The sequence below is a fragment of the Gracilinanus agilis genome, chromosome 3 (genome assembly GCF_016433145.1).
Source record: "Gracilinanus agilis isolate LMUSP501 chromosome 3, AgileGrace, whole genome shotgun sequence".
NCBI lineage: Eukaryota > Metazoa > Chordata > Mammalia > Didelphimorphia > Didelphidae > Gracilinanus > Gracilinanus agilis.
In genome coordinates this window covers 331,221,570-331,239,104 of record NC_058132.1, presented here as the reverse complement: position 1 = coordinate 331,239,104, position 17,535 = coordinate 331,221,570, and the positions used below count along the sequence as shown (strand labels likewise).

Below are 17,535 nucleotides of genomic sequence, written 5' to 3'. Positions count from 1 at the left end.
TCAAAATAATGTCTGATGCTTCACAGACCTTCAAGTATGATTATAAGTAGTAATTCAATCTCATCATCTCTTCACAATAAAACAGAAATGAACATGTTTCATATATATAATGATCACAAACTAGATTTTCATAAAATTAGCATGATTGTTTTATGTTTACATTTAAATTGTATTTCTGTACAAACAATACTATAAAGATATATTTAAAATTTCAGTAATTTAACCATCTTTCCAACTTTTCAGTCATTTTATTAAGTGCCTTACTATGTGCCAGGCACTGTGCTAAATGTTGAGGATACAAAAGAAGGCAAAAAACAGCCTGCTCTCAAAAAGCTCACGTTCTAAGCCAACCTGCAAACAATTACGTACAAACAAGACATAAGAGACTATTCCTAATTTATCAGGTTTAAGGAATGCAATAAGAACTAAAAAAAAACTTTTTGTCTTGCACATACTTTCAAAAAAAAAATACTTGAAGGTAAATTCCCTTGTTCACTAAACTTTTTTTTAAAAAGATAATATTGCAATAGCCCAGGCAAGAGGTGAATGAGGGCCTGAACCAAGACAGTAGCTGTGTGAATGAAGAGGTAGTACCTGAGAGATGGCATAAAGGTAGAAACAAGACTGAATATGACTAGATATATAGAGGAAGATGATTTTGGAAAGATAATCATATATCCTCATGGGAAAACATACCCATCAGATTGGCTAAGATGACAAACCCCGGACAGGAAACAGGTACACACTCATGCATTGTTTATAGAGTAATGTTGTCTGCCATTCTGGAAAATTCTTTGGAACCATGCCTTAAAAGTTTCTATGTTCTTCATTCCTGTGGACCTCTACTAGGACTGTACCCCAGAGATAAAAGGGGAAAAGGGCCCATACATGCATAACTACTTAGAGTACTTTTTTCTTCCATAGTGAAAATGGCCTTGAAAACTTAGAAAGGTATCCATTAGGAGGAATGGCTGAACAGATTATGGAAAATGAATGTAATGGAGTACCACTGCAGCATAAGAAACGGTGAAAGGGGCAGTTTCAGAGAAACCTAGAAAGATTTGTATAAACTGATGCAGAGGGAAATGAGCAGAAAAAGGTGAACAATTCCACAGTAACAATACTATAAAAAAAACTAAAAGACATAAAAACTTGGATCATTGCAATGTCTAGAACAACTCTAAAGGTCCAGTGATAAAGCATACTATCTACCTCCCTCTTGATAGGACATACACCCAGAGTACAGACTTTTGGGATGTAGTCAATGAGAAATTTTTTTGACTATGCATTTGTGTTACAAGGGGCTTTTTTTCTTTTTCTTTCCCTCCTAATTAGAGGGGAGGAAAAAAGATTTATGTCAAAAAAAATTGTGACGTTATAGGAAAGTTGGGAAGAGATTAGGCTTGGGGGTAGAGTTCCAATATGAACATGTTGCCTTTGAGATACTTAAAAGACAAATGGTGATGTAAGACTGTAGCACCCAAGAGAGACTAGAGTTGAATATATAGATCTGGGAATCATCTGTGTAGAGATAATTGAACCCAGGAGAACTGCTGAACTCACCAAGTGAGAGATAGCATCAAGAGAAAAGGGCCCAAGACAGAGCTGTGGGGACCAAATATGGTTACTAATCATGACGTGAAGAACCAGCAAAGGAGACTGAGAAGGAGTAGCGAAACAGCTAGGAAAACCAAGAGAGAAAATGTTCTAAAAACCCAAGGAGAAAGTAGTCCAGGGTCAAATGCTGTAGAAAGGCTTTTTGATTTGGTAATAAAGGATCATTGCTAACTTTTAACAGTTTCAGTTAATGGAATCAGAAAATAGACTGCCAAGGCAGAGACTGTTTCTAAATGACAGAAAAGAAGTAGCATGTAGCTCCCTCAAGTTTATCCATTAATAATTTAGTAAACATTTATTAAATGCTGGGAAAGAGAGATGTGACCACTTATATAGGAGTTGGAAATAAGTGAATTAAGGGTTTGTGGGAGTGGGGAAAAAACATGGACATGTTTGTTGGCTGAAATAATTTAAGTCAGGAAATTCAAACAGTAGCTCCCAATTGCAGTGATGAAAGGACAGGATTTATCAGGGTGTGATCAGCAACAGAGTAAAACTAAGGGATAGGAAAGAAAAGTGTAACCAGTGTGCGCATGGTCAGTGGCCTGGAAAGAAAAGAAGTGGAGGGACTGGAAGTCACAGTGAGGATAAAGATCTTAAGGCATAAGGAAATATAGAATGAATGAAAGTTATAATCAGAGCTTTGTCAACATGAAAATATGACCACCTGTGTAGTAGAGATGGAATAAGTTGTGGGAAGTTAAGATTAAGGAGAGTATTTGAGGAAGCATCAACATGTACTGGTGAAAGGCAGGAGTTGGAATAAGAAAAAGGGGTGAGCTGGGCACTAAATCCATCAAAAGAAAGGATTTCCTAGTGGTAGGTTAGATCTAAATTGGGTAGTAAATGTAGAGAGCACCTGATAGTAGTGCCTGGCACATAGCACAAATGCTTAACAGATAAAAATTGAATACATTGCTAAAATTTTCACTCCCTACTTCCCAGTAGAGGGTGAAAAATCTGGTTTTCAGGGAGTTAATCCTGGGGATATTTAACTTGGAGAAGAAACTAAAAAACTATATGAAGAGTTAACCAAAGAAGAATCAAGATTTGTTCTGCTTGGCCAAGAAGGCAGAACTAGGAGTAATAGAGGGGGGAAGGGGAAGAAAGCTTTATTCTTGAGGTAAAGGAAAACTTGGAAACAATAACAGTGTCCATAAATGAAAATGGGGTGCCTCAGAAGGTAGTCGATTCCTCCTTACTGGAGATCTTCAAGCAAAGGCTGGATAACCACTTGTCAAATGTGTTGTATAGAGGATTCTTTTCAGGTAGAGGCTGGACTAGATGGCCTTTGAGTTCCTTTCCAATTCAGATTTTGTGATTCTGTGGAAAGAAATCAAGGGAAAGAGTCAAAGAAAAACCCACATACAGAAATCAGCTCAGTTACAAGAAGAACCTGTTCAGTGCAAAGAAGAAAAAGCATGGTCAGGAGTTTAACATCTAGTTAATCTTTAAAGAGTTGGTTAAGGGCTTCAGCTTAAAGTTCAACAGCTTCAGGCTATATTTTTAACCTAGCTTGGGTCCCTTTTACAAAGGTACACTGGTACCACACCCATACCAATCCCCAATCCTGAATCACTTTTTCTTGTATATTATAGAGACTTGGCCTACTGGGAATCTAGGTTTTCTTTCATTTCAATTTTGTGGCTAATTAGCTGCATATTTATTGATCTTTTATTGATTTCCCAAGACTCTCTCCTCCCACAGCACCCAAGAAAATTTCCTTGCTCTCCTTCAGCCAGTATATCCACTTCTGGCATGACTTGCTTAATTCCAGGCCATCCAGTAGAACTTTGATGCCTCTCAAGCCAAGTTCCCATTATTCTTCTCTAATGCTTAAAGCATTCTCACTTGCATTCTCTCCATGTTTTCTCTTTCAATGCATTCCACCAAGGTTTATTCCTCAGTCTTCTGTTTGTGTGTATATTTGCCCTTGAAGAATTCATTGGCTTCCACAGCTTTTACACTTTTTACAGCTAAGTTGTCCATTTGCTGCTTCATTTCTCTTTTTTGAATGACCCCCTAAATCTTTACCCTCCAGTTTACGTTTCAAATTCACCCCCCCACATGTCTTACCATCACCCTAAACTCAACATATTCTTTCTAGTCTTTCATCCACAAAAGTTGGCTAAATTAATGTTCCTAAAATGTGTATCAAACCCATCTCTAAGATAATCAGCCTGGCCTTTCAAACTTTCTTACTCCCTTTGAGTAAGGTACTACATGTACCTTTTATTTATTTATCATGTTGTATCTCCCAGTAGAATATAAGCTTCTCGGGGGCAGGAACCATCTTCTTATTCCTAATGCTTGACAGCACCTTGCACTTAATGTTGAGACAATGAAATTGAAAACTTTCTCCTCACATGCAAAAACAAAACAAAACAAAACAACTACCTTTCATTGCCATGAAAAGTATCATTACATTCCCAGTCACACAACCCAGAGGGAAAAAAAAAACTTTTTTTTTACCCTTATAACTTATTAACCATAACTATACACATCCCTCCCTTCCTATTTCTATGGCCGACATCCTAGACATGGTTCTTAGTGCCTCACACCTAGACTGCTGCAAGAGTCCCTAACTAGTCTTCCCTACGCCAAGGATCAATGCTGTGAACCATCAGAGTAATGTAAAATGGTGGTGTCAACTCTCCTACTCCAAACATCACTGCTTAAGGATGATGCCTCAACTCTCAAGCCAAGCTAATCTCATATTAAATCCCAAAAGGATCCACTATATAGATATATAGCTTCTACATTTGAACCTTTTCACCGTACCATTCAAGTCAAATAAATACCTACTTTGGAGAAGTCTTTCTTGACCCCTAAGCATTTTGCATGCCCCAAATTGCTTTTTGACACCACTGAAAGTAAATGTATTTTATGGTAGTATTTCACAGTTACCACTAGGTGGCGATAGTGATTACCTTTAAACACACATACAGCATATATATGCATCCAGTCCGACCACTAATTAGCTTCATACATGCATGCACTTTTGACTGCCAGCTCTTTAACACTGACATAGCCACTGACATTTAGCATTGGCCACTTTGGCTTTTGAGAAAAGTTAGAAATACCTCCTGCAAGAAATGTGTATCAGAAAGTCCACTCAGCAGCAAGTCCCATGGCCTAGGAGTCTGGGTGTGACCTTTGGGAAGTCACTTAGCAGACCCTGACCCTCCCTTTCCTCGTGTCAAAAAGGACCTTGATGGCATGATCTCTAAGGTTTATTCCAGAGCTTGCAACGTGTATAAGTTTTTATATAACTAGACCAGCATTAGTGTACAGACATTCTTTTAAGTTGTAACTGGCACTCTACACCTATTTGATGTTCCTACATGGGACGAAGCAAGCAGCACACACACAGTGAAACCAGAAGAGAGATAGGTTCCAGCTCTGGCAAGAAAGTCTCCGAAACTTCATTTCAACAAAATGTTCTACTTACAAAGTTATTGGAAGTCAAAATGAAAGTTCCAGGAATGCTTTGTAAATGCCAAAGCAAAAACTAGAATTATTAGAAGAGGATCAGTGTGCTTATTTTCCTATTCAATTTGCATAGTTATTCCATTATTTCTCTCTTTATATCATCTTTGTCACAATGATCCACATGCAAGTTTTAAACGAAAATATGCGGGTTTTGTTCTTACAGCTCCTTTGAAGAATATGAAGCAGATGAACCTGTACCTTCCTCTGAAATTGGAAACAAAGGGGACAAAATAGTCATCTCAAGCCTTTCAGAGAAATGTGGAAAGCTTCACTCAGTAGACGAAGAGTAGCTGCCAATATCAGTGAAGCCAGGACACATTCTAAAGTTTATTTCCTCATGGAAAGATATTTTGTATACTGCCACTTAAAATCTTTCATTTCTGTAAATGTACAATTGCACTGGATTAACTTAAAATGGTTTTTGTGCAATAGGTCAAAATGCACATTTTAACTTGGGGCTTTTCCAGTTTCCTTCACAATTATCAATTTTTCTTAATGCAGTACATGGAAACCGAAGAGAATCCTTACATCACCACTAAAAAGATGTCAGTTGCATGCCCTTTAATATAGTAGGACTATTCTGCACATAAACAAGTGCTCAAAAACATTAGGCAATATCTCCTAGCTTTTCACCATATGTCCCTCTATGGATTCACTCACCAAAAAAAAAAAAAAAAAAATCAAGTCCAACTAAGGCATGAAAATTAAACCCCAACACTGTGTGAAATGACTCAAATCTACTTGGCCCCTAAGGGTGTGTGTTCAGATATTTCAAAGGGATTTCTTTTGGTTTTATATATATATTTATATATGGACTAGAGTAAAGATCAGCTTACTCAGTTGTAGTTTTGTAATTTTATAAGCCAAATGAATAAAGTCACTTCATCCTCAGGTGTTATGAAGTAATAACTACTAGAAGTTACAACTCTCTCTTCTTTCAAGCTAGGTAAATTTCTTTCCCTAGGGCCATTCATTAACTGAATTAAAAGTGAAGTGAAATCTTCATAGTACCTATAATTTCCAAACATAAATAAATACAGGCATCTGACTCCTTGAGAGCAATCTCAACTAATGAACCTACAAACACAATTATGTCTGGAGAGAAAAAATGGGAACTGGTGAATTCTGACTTAACATAAACTTTGTTACTCAAAATCTCCTTAACCACCATTGGGGGAAGTAGGGGAGGGGGACTACTTGAAAAAAAATCAGGAAATTGACTCCTTTCAACATGAATCATCTGTCTTTTAACCACAACCCACTTTGTCAAATCTCTGGGTTGGACTTTAATAGGAAAATATAAATTCTTGTCATAAAGAAAAGCAAACTTGTGCTTGCCTCCCCAATGGAGGCAGGAAGTAGCAGAGAAAATTCTCCATGACACCAAATTCAGTTTTACCTTGAAATAATGAAAAAAATGGACATCATATAAAGAATGATGAAAACTTAGAATATGTAGAAAGCCACAGATAAATTGTAAGATACCTTCTGCAAAAGCATCTTTTGTCTTAAAATTTTTGCCGAAACTGCTAGTGATAACCAAACTTAGTTCACTTCCCCCTTTTGCTGTCCCCTCCCTTGGTGAAGTATCAAATTAACAATGAAATAATAAAAGCATGGGCAAACAGAAAAGATGACCAAGGGAAATTCAGAAAATATTATCTACCATTGAGCCTTTGAATAATCAGCAGTTCCTGATACTTACTTCAAAAGTGAGGCTTCCAGTTCCTTTAGTTGCTTTACCCTTCATGACTAGAAAATGACCTTTCATTTAAGTTCAAAAGAGAAATCACATTAACAAAAAGTCTTACTTCCAAGCCAGAAGCAACTCAAGAATACAACTGACAAAGTTTTAGAAAACACAAACATGTGGCAACCTGAACACTAGGATTAAGGTTTCTTTTCCCAATAGTTGTATTTACCTAAATTTCTCATGTTTTTCCAGAAGCAGCAACTGTTTTTGATCTTGCATGGTATGATAAAGAATATTGATTTTTCTAGAAATTAAAATGAATGTAGTTATAGATGATCTGACATTCATAATGGCCTGTACTGTTTCACTTAGTCTCAGGAAAGAACAAAATTTTTAAAACTCAGTTCTATATTTTAAAATAATACAGGCTGGATTTATTTTTTGCCTTCATTTGCCCTATTTTGTTTGACTTTGCTTCTCCACTAAATTCCCCATGCTTAAAATTTATGGGTAATTCTACATTTTATTCTGCAAGTAACAACCACCAATGCCATTGAAAATTGGCTAAAAACAATTTTAAATTAATTTTAAGGTACCTAAACTTTATAAAGCACTCGGGCATATTTTTTACATTTATGTACTCAATATCTGAGAGCTCATTTAACATAAAAAGACATGTATATAAATGGGATAACCGTTTTGACTACCTGCTACAAAATTTTCCTATTTACCATTACCCTTCAGAACTAGCAACACCACATCACAATTACCCAATACATCTTAATGGATGATATTTTCCATGTTATTTATTATGGTCTTAAAACTATGCAACACAAAATAGACTTCAGTAACATAGCACTAACTGCTGTGTAACAAATAATTAAATACAATTTTATGGCTTTTTTCCATGCATCTTATCTTTCATTGTATAATATCTGAATAGTGTTTACAGTGGCTCTTATAAGATATAATCAGTTAAGTTGAGTGACTTGTGCAGACTTGGAAAATTGGTTGGGGGGTGGGGGGATAGGAGGGACGCATGGTTTTATCTTTGATTCACTTTGTTTTTCCCCTTTTTTGAAAACCAAATAAAGGAATATTCAAAGATGAATCTTGTTTTACCAAAGTAACCACTATCTGAATAAGAAATAACTTTAGATGTCATCTAAGAATAACCTATACTTGCCATTGTCTCTTCACCAATATCCCTGGGTCTACTGAAACCTCTTGCAGATGGGGACTCATTACCTCCATATCTCCACTGGGATAGCCTATTCCTCTTTGGTATGCCTCTAATCTTAAGAGCAGTTTTCTTTATAATTAGGCAAAAATGTGGCTTCCCTGTAACCTGCATCCATTGATATTAGCTCTGTCCTCTGGATCCAAGTCAAACAAGTCACCTTCCTTCTATGTCAGCCAACTGCTGCTGTCATGTATTCACATCATTTGCAAATTTGGCAAAAGCATATCGTCTAAATTGCTACCAAAAAGGCTGACAGAGCTGGTGAACTATAGGTACTCCCATGAAATGTTTTTTCAGCCTAAGGATTCCTTCCTTCACCACAATTCTTTTGGATTTTAAATCCTCTTAACTATTCTTCCATCTGGCCAACAATGAAATTCAGTTACAGTATATATTTAGAGTTTCCATTGATCCTGTTAGTCAAACTAAACTACCAAAAAGAAGGAATGGAAGAAGTTTAGAAAAGTCAGAATGGCATGATTTATTCCAGATGAATTCATACCGCTATTTACTAATCACTGTTCTTCCCCCCCCCCCCAAGTGTTCACAAACCATCATTTTAATAATGCATGTTAGAATTTGCCAAGAACCAAACTCAAATCTACCTTCTCCCCTCCCCCTTTTAGAAAACAAGGCTATTTCCTTTTTCACTAGGACTGCAGACCCACACACAGTACTCAACAATTTTTAAACGGGTAGCAATCCCATTTGCAAATTATTTCATTGGGCAACTGTCTCACCTGTTAATTCTCTGTGACAATAGGCTTAAAAATCTGTAATATGCAGTTTTTACCCTTCCCCTCCATTCCCAATTTGGTCACATCTCCATTCAAATATATATTCTTCCCAGTCCTCAATAACACATACTGCATTCTCTTGTCAAGTATCTAAAACGCTGGCCCAGAAATATATATGCTATTTACCCTGCAGACCATTTATAGTTTAGCAATAATGGATGTCCCTATTTGAATTTTCTTTTTTAAATTAGTACCCTGGGTGTATTAAATTCTCTTAAATCTATTTTCAGAAGTTTTGTGAATGCAGTTTACAAAGTGCTATATACACTCAGTAATATAACCCATTTGGAAACTACCAGTTTCTAAATCTAAAGCACTGTTTTTTGGTGTCTCTTCATGTGCAAAAACATGGTATATGCTTCTACTTACTGTCTTTCATAATAATCTACTGTTCTTCAGGTTTTAAGTTGGCATTTTGCTAGACACAATTTCTTACCTCTTTAATTTATGCCTCTACAAGCAAACCTACATAAAAATTTGAACTCACAGAGGCTATCCCACAAGATAACATTTTAAACTATAAAAGTCCCACCACCTCCAAGCACAAAAATAAAGATTTGAATTATTATTCCTCACAAGACATCAAAAAGAGAGTAAGATGTGACATTGTAAACAACTGTGGCCAATAAAAGAAACTTAATTCTTCAGATCTTCTTAGATAACAACTTAGACCTCTTCAGCAGTTTCTTTATCTTCCTTGTAAGCCACTAGTCAGTCTTAAATATTCACAAGATGTAGAAAAGCAACAAAATAAAACTATAAAAAATAACAATAATGTAATCAAATTGTTGTTCCTAAAATTATACATTAGAAAACATCAAGTGCATACCGTCCCAAAGCCCTCAACATTCTACAACATGGAATTAGAAAACTAACATTTATTGATAGACTTAGAGTATAATACATATTTCAAAAAACGTGGCAGTGAGAATACCAGCATAAAAAAGGGAAATTTGTGTTAAAAACAACCTGAAATCATCATTTGCAATATTACACAACAATCAGAGGTCTCACATACTCATGGTTTCCACATTTTCTAAATTGCCACTATCCCATGCAGCAATAAATAGGAAAGTAAGGTAATCACATTAAATTTGGGAAACAATCAGGTAACTCTGAATTTAGAGTCCTAACATCAGCTGCATTAAGAAAACCTAGGGGCCTTGCAAAAATATTCCAATTAGTCCATTTCTAGCATTTTCTTTGCAGTAATCATTTCTGGAATAAATAAGAACTAATTTACATTTTAAGTTATAATCATCAACTCATGGAAGTAATTTCTATGATATGGCAATTTTTGGTCAACACAAAATTATTACAAATTGTGACCAAATACATTTTTCATAAGACATTGCTAACACATAACTTAAATAAAATCTTGAAACTGGGGGTAGCAAATAAAGACAAGACGACTAAGAAGCATTTTCCACCATTTACTCTTGTTATCAAAAATAGTTCAACTCTTCTTGCAAAACAAAAACAAAATAGTACATACTGGACACATACATCACATTTTTCTTCCTATGGCTTTAGCCCCCCCACCCCACCGAAAGAGACAAAAAAAAAAAAAACAAAAACAAAAACAAAAACAAAAACAAAAAAAAACCCAACAACAAACAACAACAACAGAAACAACTCTACCTGACCACATTCACAGAAAATGACACCAGGATACACTACAAAACAGAAGGAGGTGTCATCTGCTCTGTGTCCAAAGGTTTTCCCTCATTTCTTGGACTAGGTGAGTAACCATCATTGTACATGCTGTGTGCCAAATCAAAACATATCTTCAGTGTTCTGTCAGATCTCACTTGAGACGGTGGACAAAGTAGAAATTGGAAAATTTCTAGCGGTATTTTTCTATGTGCTGTCAAAACAGCAACTCTTCTTTAAATCAGTAGGGCATTTTTTGACAATCTAGTCAGTCCTTGTTTTTGTTTGTGCTGTGCTCTTTGAAGCAACTGACTAGATTTCCCTTTAACAGAATGTTTGTGACTCATCTGTCTCCCCAGTAGAATAGGACAGGGAAGAGGTGGATTTAAACTGAAACATTTTGTGCTTTACATGCAAAAGAGCATTCTAAAGAAGATTCCCCTATTTTTGAACCTACCCAAAAAATGCACAGGCTTCACATAAAGGTGTTCTTGAAGTTTCTGTAAAGAAGCCTTCATAACCAAATAGCACCTTTTTAACTAAGAGCCATATTCAAAAATTATACATATTACAAAAACCAAAAATGAAGAAGTGGCCTATGGCAGTAATATAATGTATAATAAATCTGGACAAGTTGTAGGGCATTATTCCAAAATTAATTTAAACAAATCCCAATTTCTAAATGAACTCATGGTTCATATATTTAATTTTATTGTCACCTAGTATAGTCTAAATTCAATTGCCTTCAGAATAAAACAGCTCTTCTCCACTTCCTCAAGTGGCCAATGAGAACATTGCTCAAAGTGAAGGAAGAACTCTATAGATTTTTTTAAAACCAGAAATTAATCAGACTTAACTAATAAAGGGACTCAACTTAGAAGAGCTTATAGCATTAACAGCTTACTGTTTGAAGTCTAGCTGACAATTTCAGTTCTTTCATTTAGACAGATTTCTTTAAGCATTTATAATGAGGGGCAAATTTTCTCTTTCATAATACTGATTTAAGAACTGCTACTTACACCACGTAGCCAAATTTTCATGATCAGAAATGGTATGTCAGCACAAAGGTTGGGCTGGATACATCAGCTTTTCAACAGGAGAAATCGATGGCTTTTTGGAAGCAACACAACCTCCCTCCCCCCTCCCAAAAAAAAAAAACAAACAAAAAAACAAACAAAAAACAAAAAACCAAGCTAATGGCTACTTTTCCACATAAAATTAGCACAATCTTGATGGACTGACTAGATACCACTTCCTTACATTTAATCAGAAACTTTGATTACGCACAAAGCATGACCAAAAACAATGAGGTTAATGTTATTATCCTTGCCAAAGATCATTTTGTATAAATCAGTTGCATCAGCATTTGTTCTCAAACTATGAGGTTCTGTAAGAACTAAGGACATATAGTTGTAGGGTTACTCCTCCATTATCTGCAAACTATTTCCCCGACACTAACACATATAACTTAGCAATGAAAACACTTGATACAAGTGATCTATATGCAGGAGCTCCGGCAAGTTAAACCAACAGAACCATAGCTGCCTTAAAACTGTAGCTACTTCCCCAACAGAGTAGGGTGAGAAGATAGACTGACTTAACAGTCATATCTCATGTCTATAGCTTCATCCAAACTTTTATCATCATGTGTACTGGCAGCTAAAAACGTAGTTACTGGTGACCCTGTTACATTAATTACACTGGTGCTTGTGCTGGCATTGCGCACAGCAATGCTGGTCACATTAATGCCCAAAGTAAGCCTGGTCTGCTCCAAGGCCTTTTCTGGCACTGCAAATGCCTCCAGCTTCTTCTCACCATTGGCCATATATGAGTTTTGGCAGCCACGACATATACAGTCTAAGCAGGCTTTGCGGTTAGAGTAGCAAGGGCAGCGTTGGCCTCGGCAGGTAAGAACACTTGGATTTTGAGTAGCACGCCCACACTTACACCCTTTCTTCTCTTGTGGCTTTTTGTACACAGTCTTGGTAGGACTTCCTGGCATAACATTATTGCTAGGAATCTTTTCCTTTGTTGCTTTATCTTTTGTTTTCAGAAGACCTGGTTTGGCTTTAGGATGAGATTTTTTGGGTCCATGTTCCAAATTCTTTTTCATGCTTTTATTAGATAAAAGTACAGTTTTGGTAATTTTGGGGGTGGTGCCTCCATTGGGAACAGTGGCTATAGGCTGAAGAGAGATTTTGCTCTCCCGTTTCACTGTTACAGGAGCTGATGCCCCCAATGTTGGGCCTCGGATGATGCTAGAAATAGGAAGTGGCTGAACTTTCTCACTATCGCTTTCTGACCTCGATCGTTTTCTATTTAACTTAGCGACCTTAGGTGTTGCTGCTGTACATGATATCCCATGAGGTGATGGATTGGTGGACATGAAAACATGGCTAAGAGGCTGGGAAGAGAGCTGCATAAAAGGTCCGTTGGATACACTAGCCTCCAAGTTGGGCTGCAAATTAGAACAAACAACCTCTGTGTTTGAAACAGTTTCTAAGCTCCGGAGTACTTCCTCAACACTAAGTAATAAAGAGTCACCAGGTTTTATATCTTCACTGAAACTGCAGATATTGATGCCCGCTGGACACAAATCAGTAGAAACTGAGTCACAGACAGGTGGCAAGCTATTAGATATATCTTCAGTTTTTATGTCAACTCCAGTGTTACATACATCAATTGTATTTGAATGTTCAGGTGATGGAATATTTATACCAAATTTATCTATTGAAAGCCCATTACAAGTGGGCAATCCATTGATAACAGAACTGCTGATATCAATATTGAGTGTGCTTTCAGGTACTGGGGATAAACTAGCTTGAGGGTCATTAGTAGGATCTGAGGTTGAAGGTAAAGGGGAATGTGTCAAACACAAAGCAAAGGATGAATCTGAGGGTTTTTCCATCTCCTCGCAAAGCAGAGATCCATCTTTGAGCAACGCCAAAATATCAGCAGAACAATCAACTGCTTCTATTATGTCCCGTGCCAATGTAGTTTGTGTTATATATTCACATAGTTTTTTGTAGCAGTTTACTAAGATGCTTAATTGTTTATTCTCTTCAAACTGTTCATAGTCCTTGCACCAGCTACATGAGGGCTTCATCATCATTTTCTTGCCTTTACAAGTTTTGCAGACATAGTGTTGACATGTTGAGTTGGTGGGAGCAATAGGATCTTGCAGCAAATTTCCTAAAAAAAAAAGGGAAGGAGGAAGACTTTAGTATGACAAAATCTAAATTTGCCTGGGCTAGACAAGGGCTAGAATGAAAGTGAGTTTCCATTTACCGTATCACAACAAAGACCACTTAAAGGTTATAAGACCAGGTTTTAATTAGGAAAAGAAACCTACCAAAAAACGAAAAAATACTCAACAAGTGGGAAGCATCTTATATAAAAATAAAATGCATCAATTAAGAAATAAAGAAAAATTACTTTATACTACCACCACATGACTTTATTTGAAAAACAATCTTTCTTGTTTATGTGACTAAATTTTTTTCTCAATGTGCTACAGCCCATTTTTTCCCCTCTTCTATACACAAGAACCACTGAAGAAAAAGACGAGAAACAGCTCCCTAAGCACAAGTTAGAAGTAGACAAAATGGTTGAACTAATGTTATTTTAAGGGCTGCACTATGAATTCTCTATACACAGAAAAACTACAAAATTAAATTCTCTCTTGTCCTTAGCATCACAGTAGCAGCATGAAGAGGGGATGCTATCAATGCAGTAAGAATTTTAAGCATTTGCTGAAATAAAGATACAATTTTAAGATTATCCTAAACTATTTCGCATTATATGGCTGAAGATTTAATCCACAAAAAGCTCTTATGCTTTTATTTATCAAAGAGCTCAGGACAAACAAGTATGTCATGAGAATTTTTGTTGTTTTTCCAACAGAAAGAACTCCAACAACATTTTTGAGAATTGTCATTACTGTTGAAATATGTAGAAAATCTAACAAGCAGACTATTCTTTGAAAACAATATCCATTTGGATATATAAATTCTAGTGTGTCTTCTTTACTACTCCTTTTCAGGGTAAAAATGAGACATTGTATGGTATCTACCTCATCCTGCATTTTCATAATATGGTTCTATTATTTGATATTTGACATAGTATGAATTACCAGAATGAACTATACACACATTGATAGTCACAAGAAAAGAAGTAATGAAGCCATATTCTATAAATACAATTAAGAAGGCATACACTATACAAATAAAAGCTACCAATACAAATGTACAGATTGTTTTTATATTACCTTCCAGTCTGGAGTTAATTTTCCAAAGAGGAAGGGAAAAGATAGCCAAAGGGGAAAAAAGAAGCTCTACTGTTAAATGATAGGGAATAATTAATTTAATGGCAATGCCTTTCCATCCATAATAAAGTACAAATACTCAATTTTATCCACCCAAATCATAATTAAAAATTAATAAAAGTACTTACATATTACTATTAAAGGGAACTGAGGTAAAATTTTTCAAAAACTGTGGTCAAGAACCAACTATGATTATGACACAGATTTTTAAAGTACACTAACTTTGCCAACTTACTAGTTACAAATTAGAAGGGCCCATGCATATAAACTAAGAAGAGGGCATTCCTCATCATAGGAATGTGTCTAGAGACAAATGCCCAGATATTACTGCCCTTTATCTCCCCTTTTAAGGAACAATCAGAGAATGACTGATCTAATTAAATAGCTCTTTCTCGCAAATATTAATACTAGATTTTGGATTTGCACAGAATCCAATCTCTTCTTCATAATCCCTTACAGGTGGATATAAAGAAGTTACTGCTATCCACAAGAAATTGTCCTCAACTGTCCTACCTGAGGAGCTGCTATTTCCCCTTCTGGGTTGCCTCTTCCCCCTTTTTAATCTGCCTACCATCTTCCAGCCTTCTCCTTCTCTAATGGGACAGCACATCCTAGAACCAAGACAAAAAAAATCCAGTGCCATGTATTTCCCAAACTAACATATTCTCATTGTATCTTTTCTTTTTTTGTTTTCCAACAACAAGGTCATCTTATACCAACTGACACGATAATGCCTTTTAAATGAGCCAGGCAAGTGATAAAGAGCCCAAAAATAAGATATTCATTTAAGATTCCAATAACCCCAAAGTGGTTTTTACTGAGTCCAAAAGTTACAAAGTTAGAAATATCTCCAAAATAATTACACATAATGGTTATGTACATAATAGTATTCAACAGACCTTTAAAAATAGCAATCTTGGAAAAGGATAGGATATAGTCAACTTTCTCACATATATATACATTTACATTCATACTCTAGTTGCAATTCCCACTGACGTACATTTAATGCCAAATTTCTGCTCAGAATCCTTCCGTATTTTTCTTCCCACAATCTTAAAAAATAAGGTTACTTGTACCAGCCTAAGCTTGGTGGACAAGGTCTGTTACCACCAAAGGATACCAATCTCCCTTTGTAGCTTTAACTCACATTACTCTTATGTGGTCTAGGCCCCTGATGGCAACCTATGGCATGCAAAGATTTCTCTGTGGGCACACGAAGGCCCCTAACTTGCCCAGCTGTGAGCCTGGCCCTGTCCCAAATGCAGGCGGTGGGGCATTCTAGCCTCCCTCCACTGTCTCAGGGGCTGAGCAGAGGCTGACCAGGATGGTATGCCCTGCCCAGCACAGCAAGCACCACCTCCTCTGCTACCTGCCGGAACAGCAACATGGCCACCTACCCTGCCTCCAACTGTAGCAGGCCCCCCCCCCAAGCCCCACCCCGTGAATTCAGGGTGGGTGGAGCACTGCACACAGTGAAGGGGAGGCATGGTCATGCAGTGAGGGGGACATGGCTCGGGGTCCCCAAAAGGTCCACCATCGCTGGCTTAGGCTCCTAGCCAAACAGGTTTTCCTGACTCCCTGTGTTCAAACCTCTTCCTCTACCTCAAATGTCCCCTACCATCTCGTCTCCCTCTTTTTCTTACTCTCTTATTCCCATTTACATGTTCTTTTATCCTTCAAAGATCCAGCCCAATTGCCACCTCTTCCAAGCAATGTTTGAAAATTAAGTTCATTTTCCAAGCTTCTGTCAGTACAACTATTTCTAGCATAATCAGCAGTGTAATCTTTAAACACAATTTCATCAAAACACTCCACACCTCTAATGTAAAAATAACAGTGAGTTTTCTAAAGTGCTTTGACTGCCTTTCAAGGATCTTCCTAAGTGGTCCCCACCACTATATTTTATTATTCCTAGATACAAATCCTCTTCTTAGTAAAGCCACTCTCCTTAGATTTTCCCTGTAAAAATCATATCAAAATCACCTCCAAAAATAGCTTTCTGTTTGTTGAAAAGCACTTAATTCCTGTCAAAATACCAGTGAGCCATAAGACCCACTTTACAAGACAAACCAATGCACATGGGAGGAAGGAAGAGGAGCCAGGACTTGGGTGCAAAGAGCTGTTATGCAACACAGTACAACAGTATACTCTACTTTCTCCACAGAATTGGTGCTCTGCAAGACAACTTCTATCCTTCCCGTTGGGGACCTGGTTCTCAAAAAAGGAACCACTTTCCATTTTATTTCTAGGTAAAGGGAAATGGGAGTGGGAAAAAAACAAAATTGTAGGCAGAATTAAAAGTCTGTCTTAAATTCCTCTCCATCATCCTTCTTTTACCCGCTGTTTATAGGTTTACTACACTTCCTATGCACCCAATGTTCTCATGCTCTCCTTGGATTAACTAAAACTTAGTTCTAAAGCTAGGCTGAGCAAGGAATACAGAGCCAAGCATGAAGTCATCTTCCTAAATTAAAATCTGACTTCAGATACTCACTAGCTGTGTGACCCTGGGCAAATCACTTAACTCTTACCTTAGTTTCTCATCTGTTAAATGAGCCAGAAAAGGAAAAGGCAAAACCAAACCAGTATCTTTGCCATGAAAACCCAGATAAGTTCACAAAGAGTCAGACACAACTGAAACAATTGAAGAAGTTCTGATTATTTTATCCTATTAAGATCTCCATGCCCAGAAATGTTACCAATGCACCAAAAGTAT

General features: G+C 36.8%; 2 protein-coding genes across 3 annotated transcripts in view; one reads left to right on the top strand and one right to left on the bottom strand.

Moving 5' to 3' along the window:
- Window positions 1-7,913, top strand: part of PPP2R3A (protein phosphatase 2 regulatory subunit B''alpha) — a 142,625-nt gene extending 134,712 nt beyond the window's left edge. For both annotated transcript variants that reach the window (XM_044669992.1, XM_044669994.1), the window contains exon 13: window positions 5,273-7,913. In XM_044669992.1, coding sequence (XP_044525927.1) covers window positions 5,273-5,399 — 127 coding nt within the window. In that variant the 3' untranslated portion in view covers window positions 5,400-7,913. The remainder of the gene's footprint in view (window positions 1-5,272) is intronic.
- Window positions 7,914-9,705: 1,792 nt separating this feature from the next.
- Window positions 9,706-17,535, bottom strand: part of MSL2 (MSL complex subunit 2) — a 41,849-nt gene continuing 34,019 nt past the window's right edge. Inside the window, exon 2 of the mRNA XM_044669995.1 lies at window positions 9,706-13,687. Within this exon, the coding sequence (XP_044525930.1) occupies window positions 12,093-13,687 (1,595 nt within the window). The 3' untranslated portion in view covers window positions 9,706-12,092. The remainder of the gene's footprint in view (window positions 13,688-17,535) is intronic.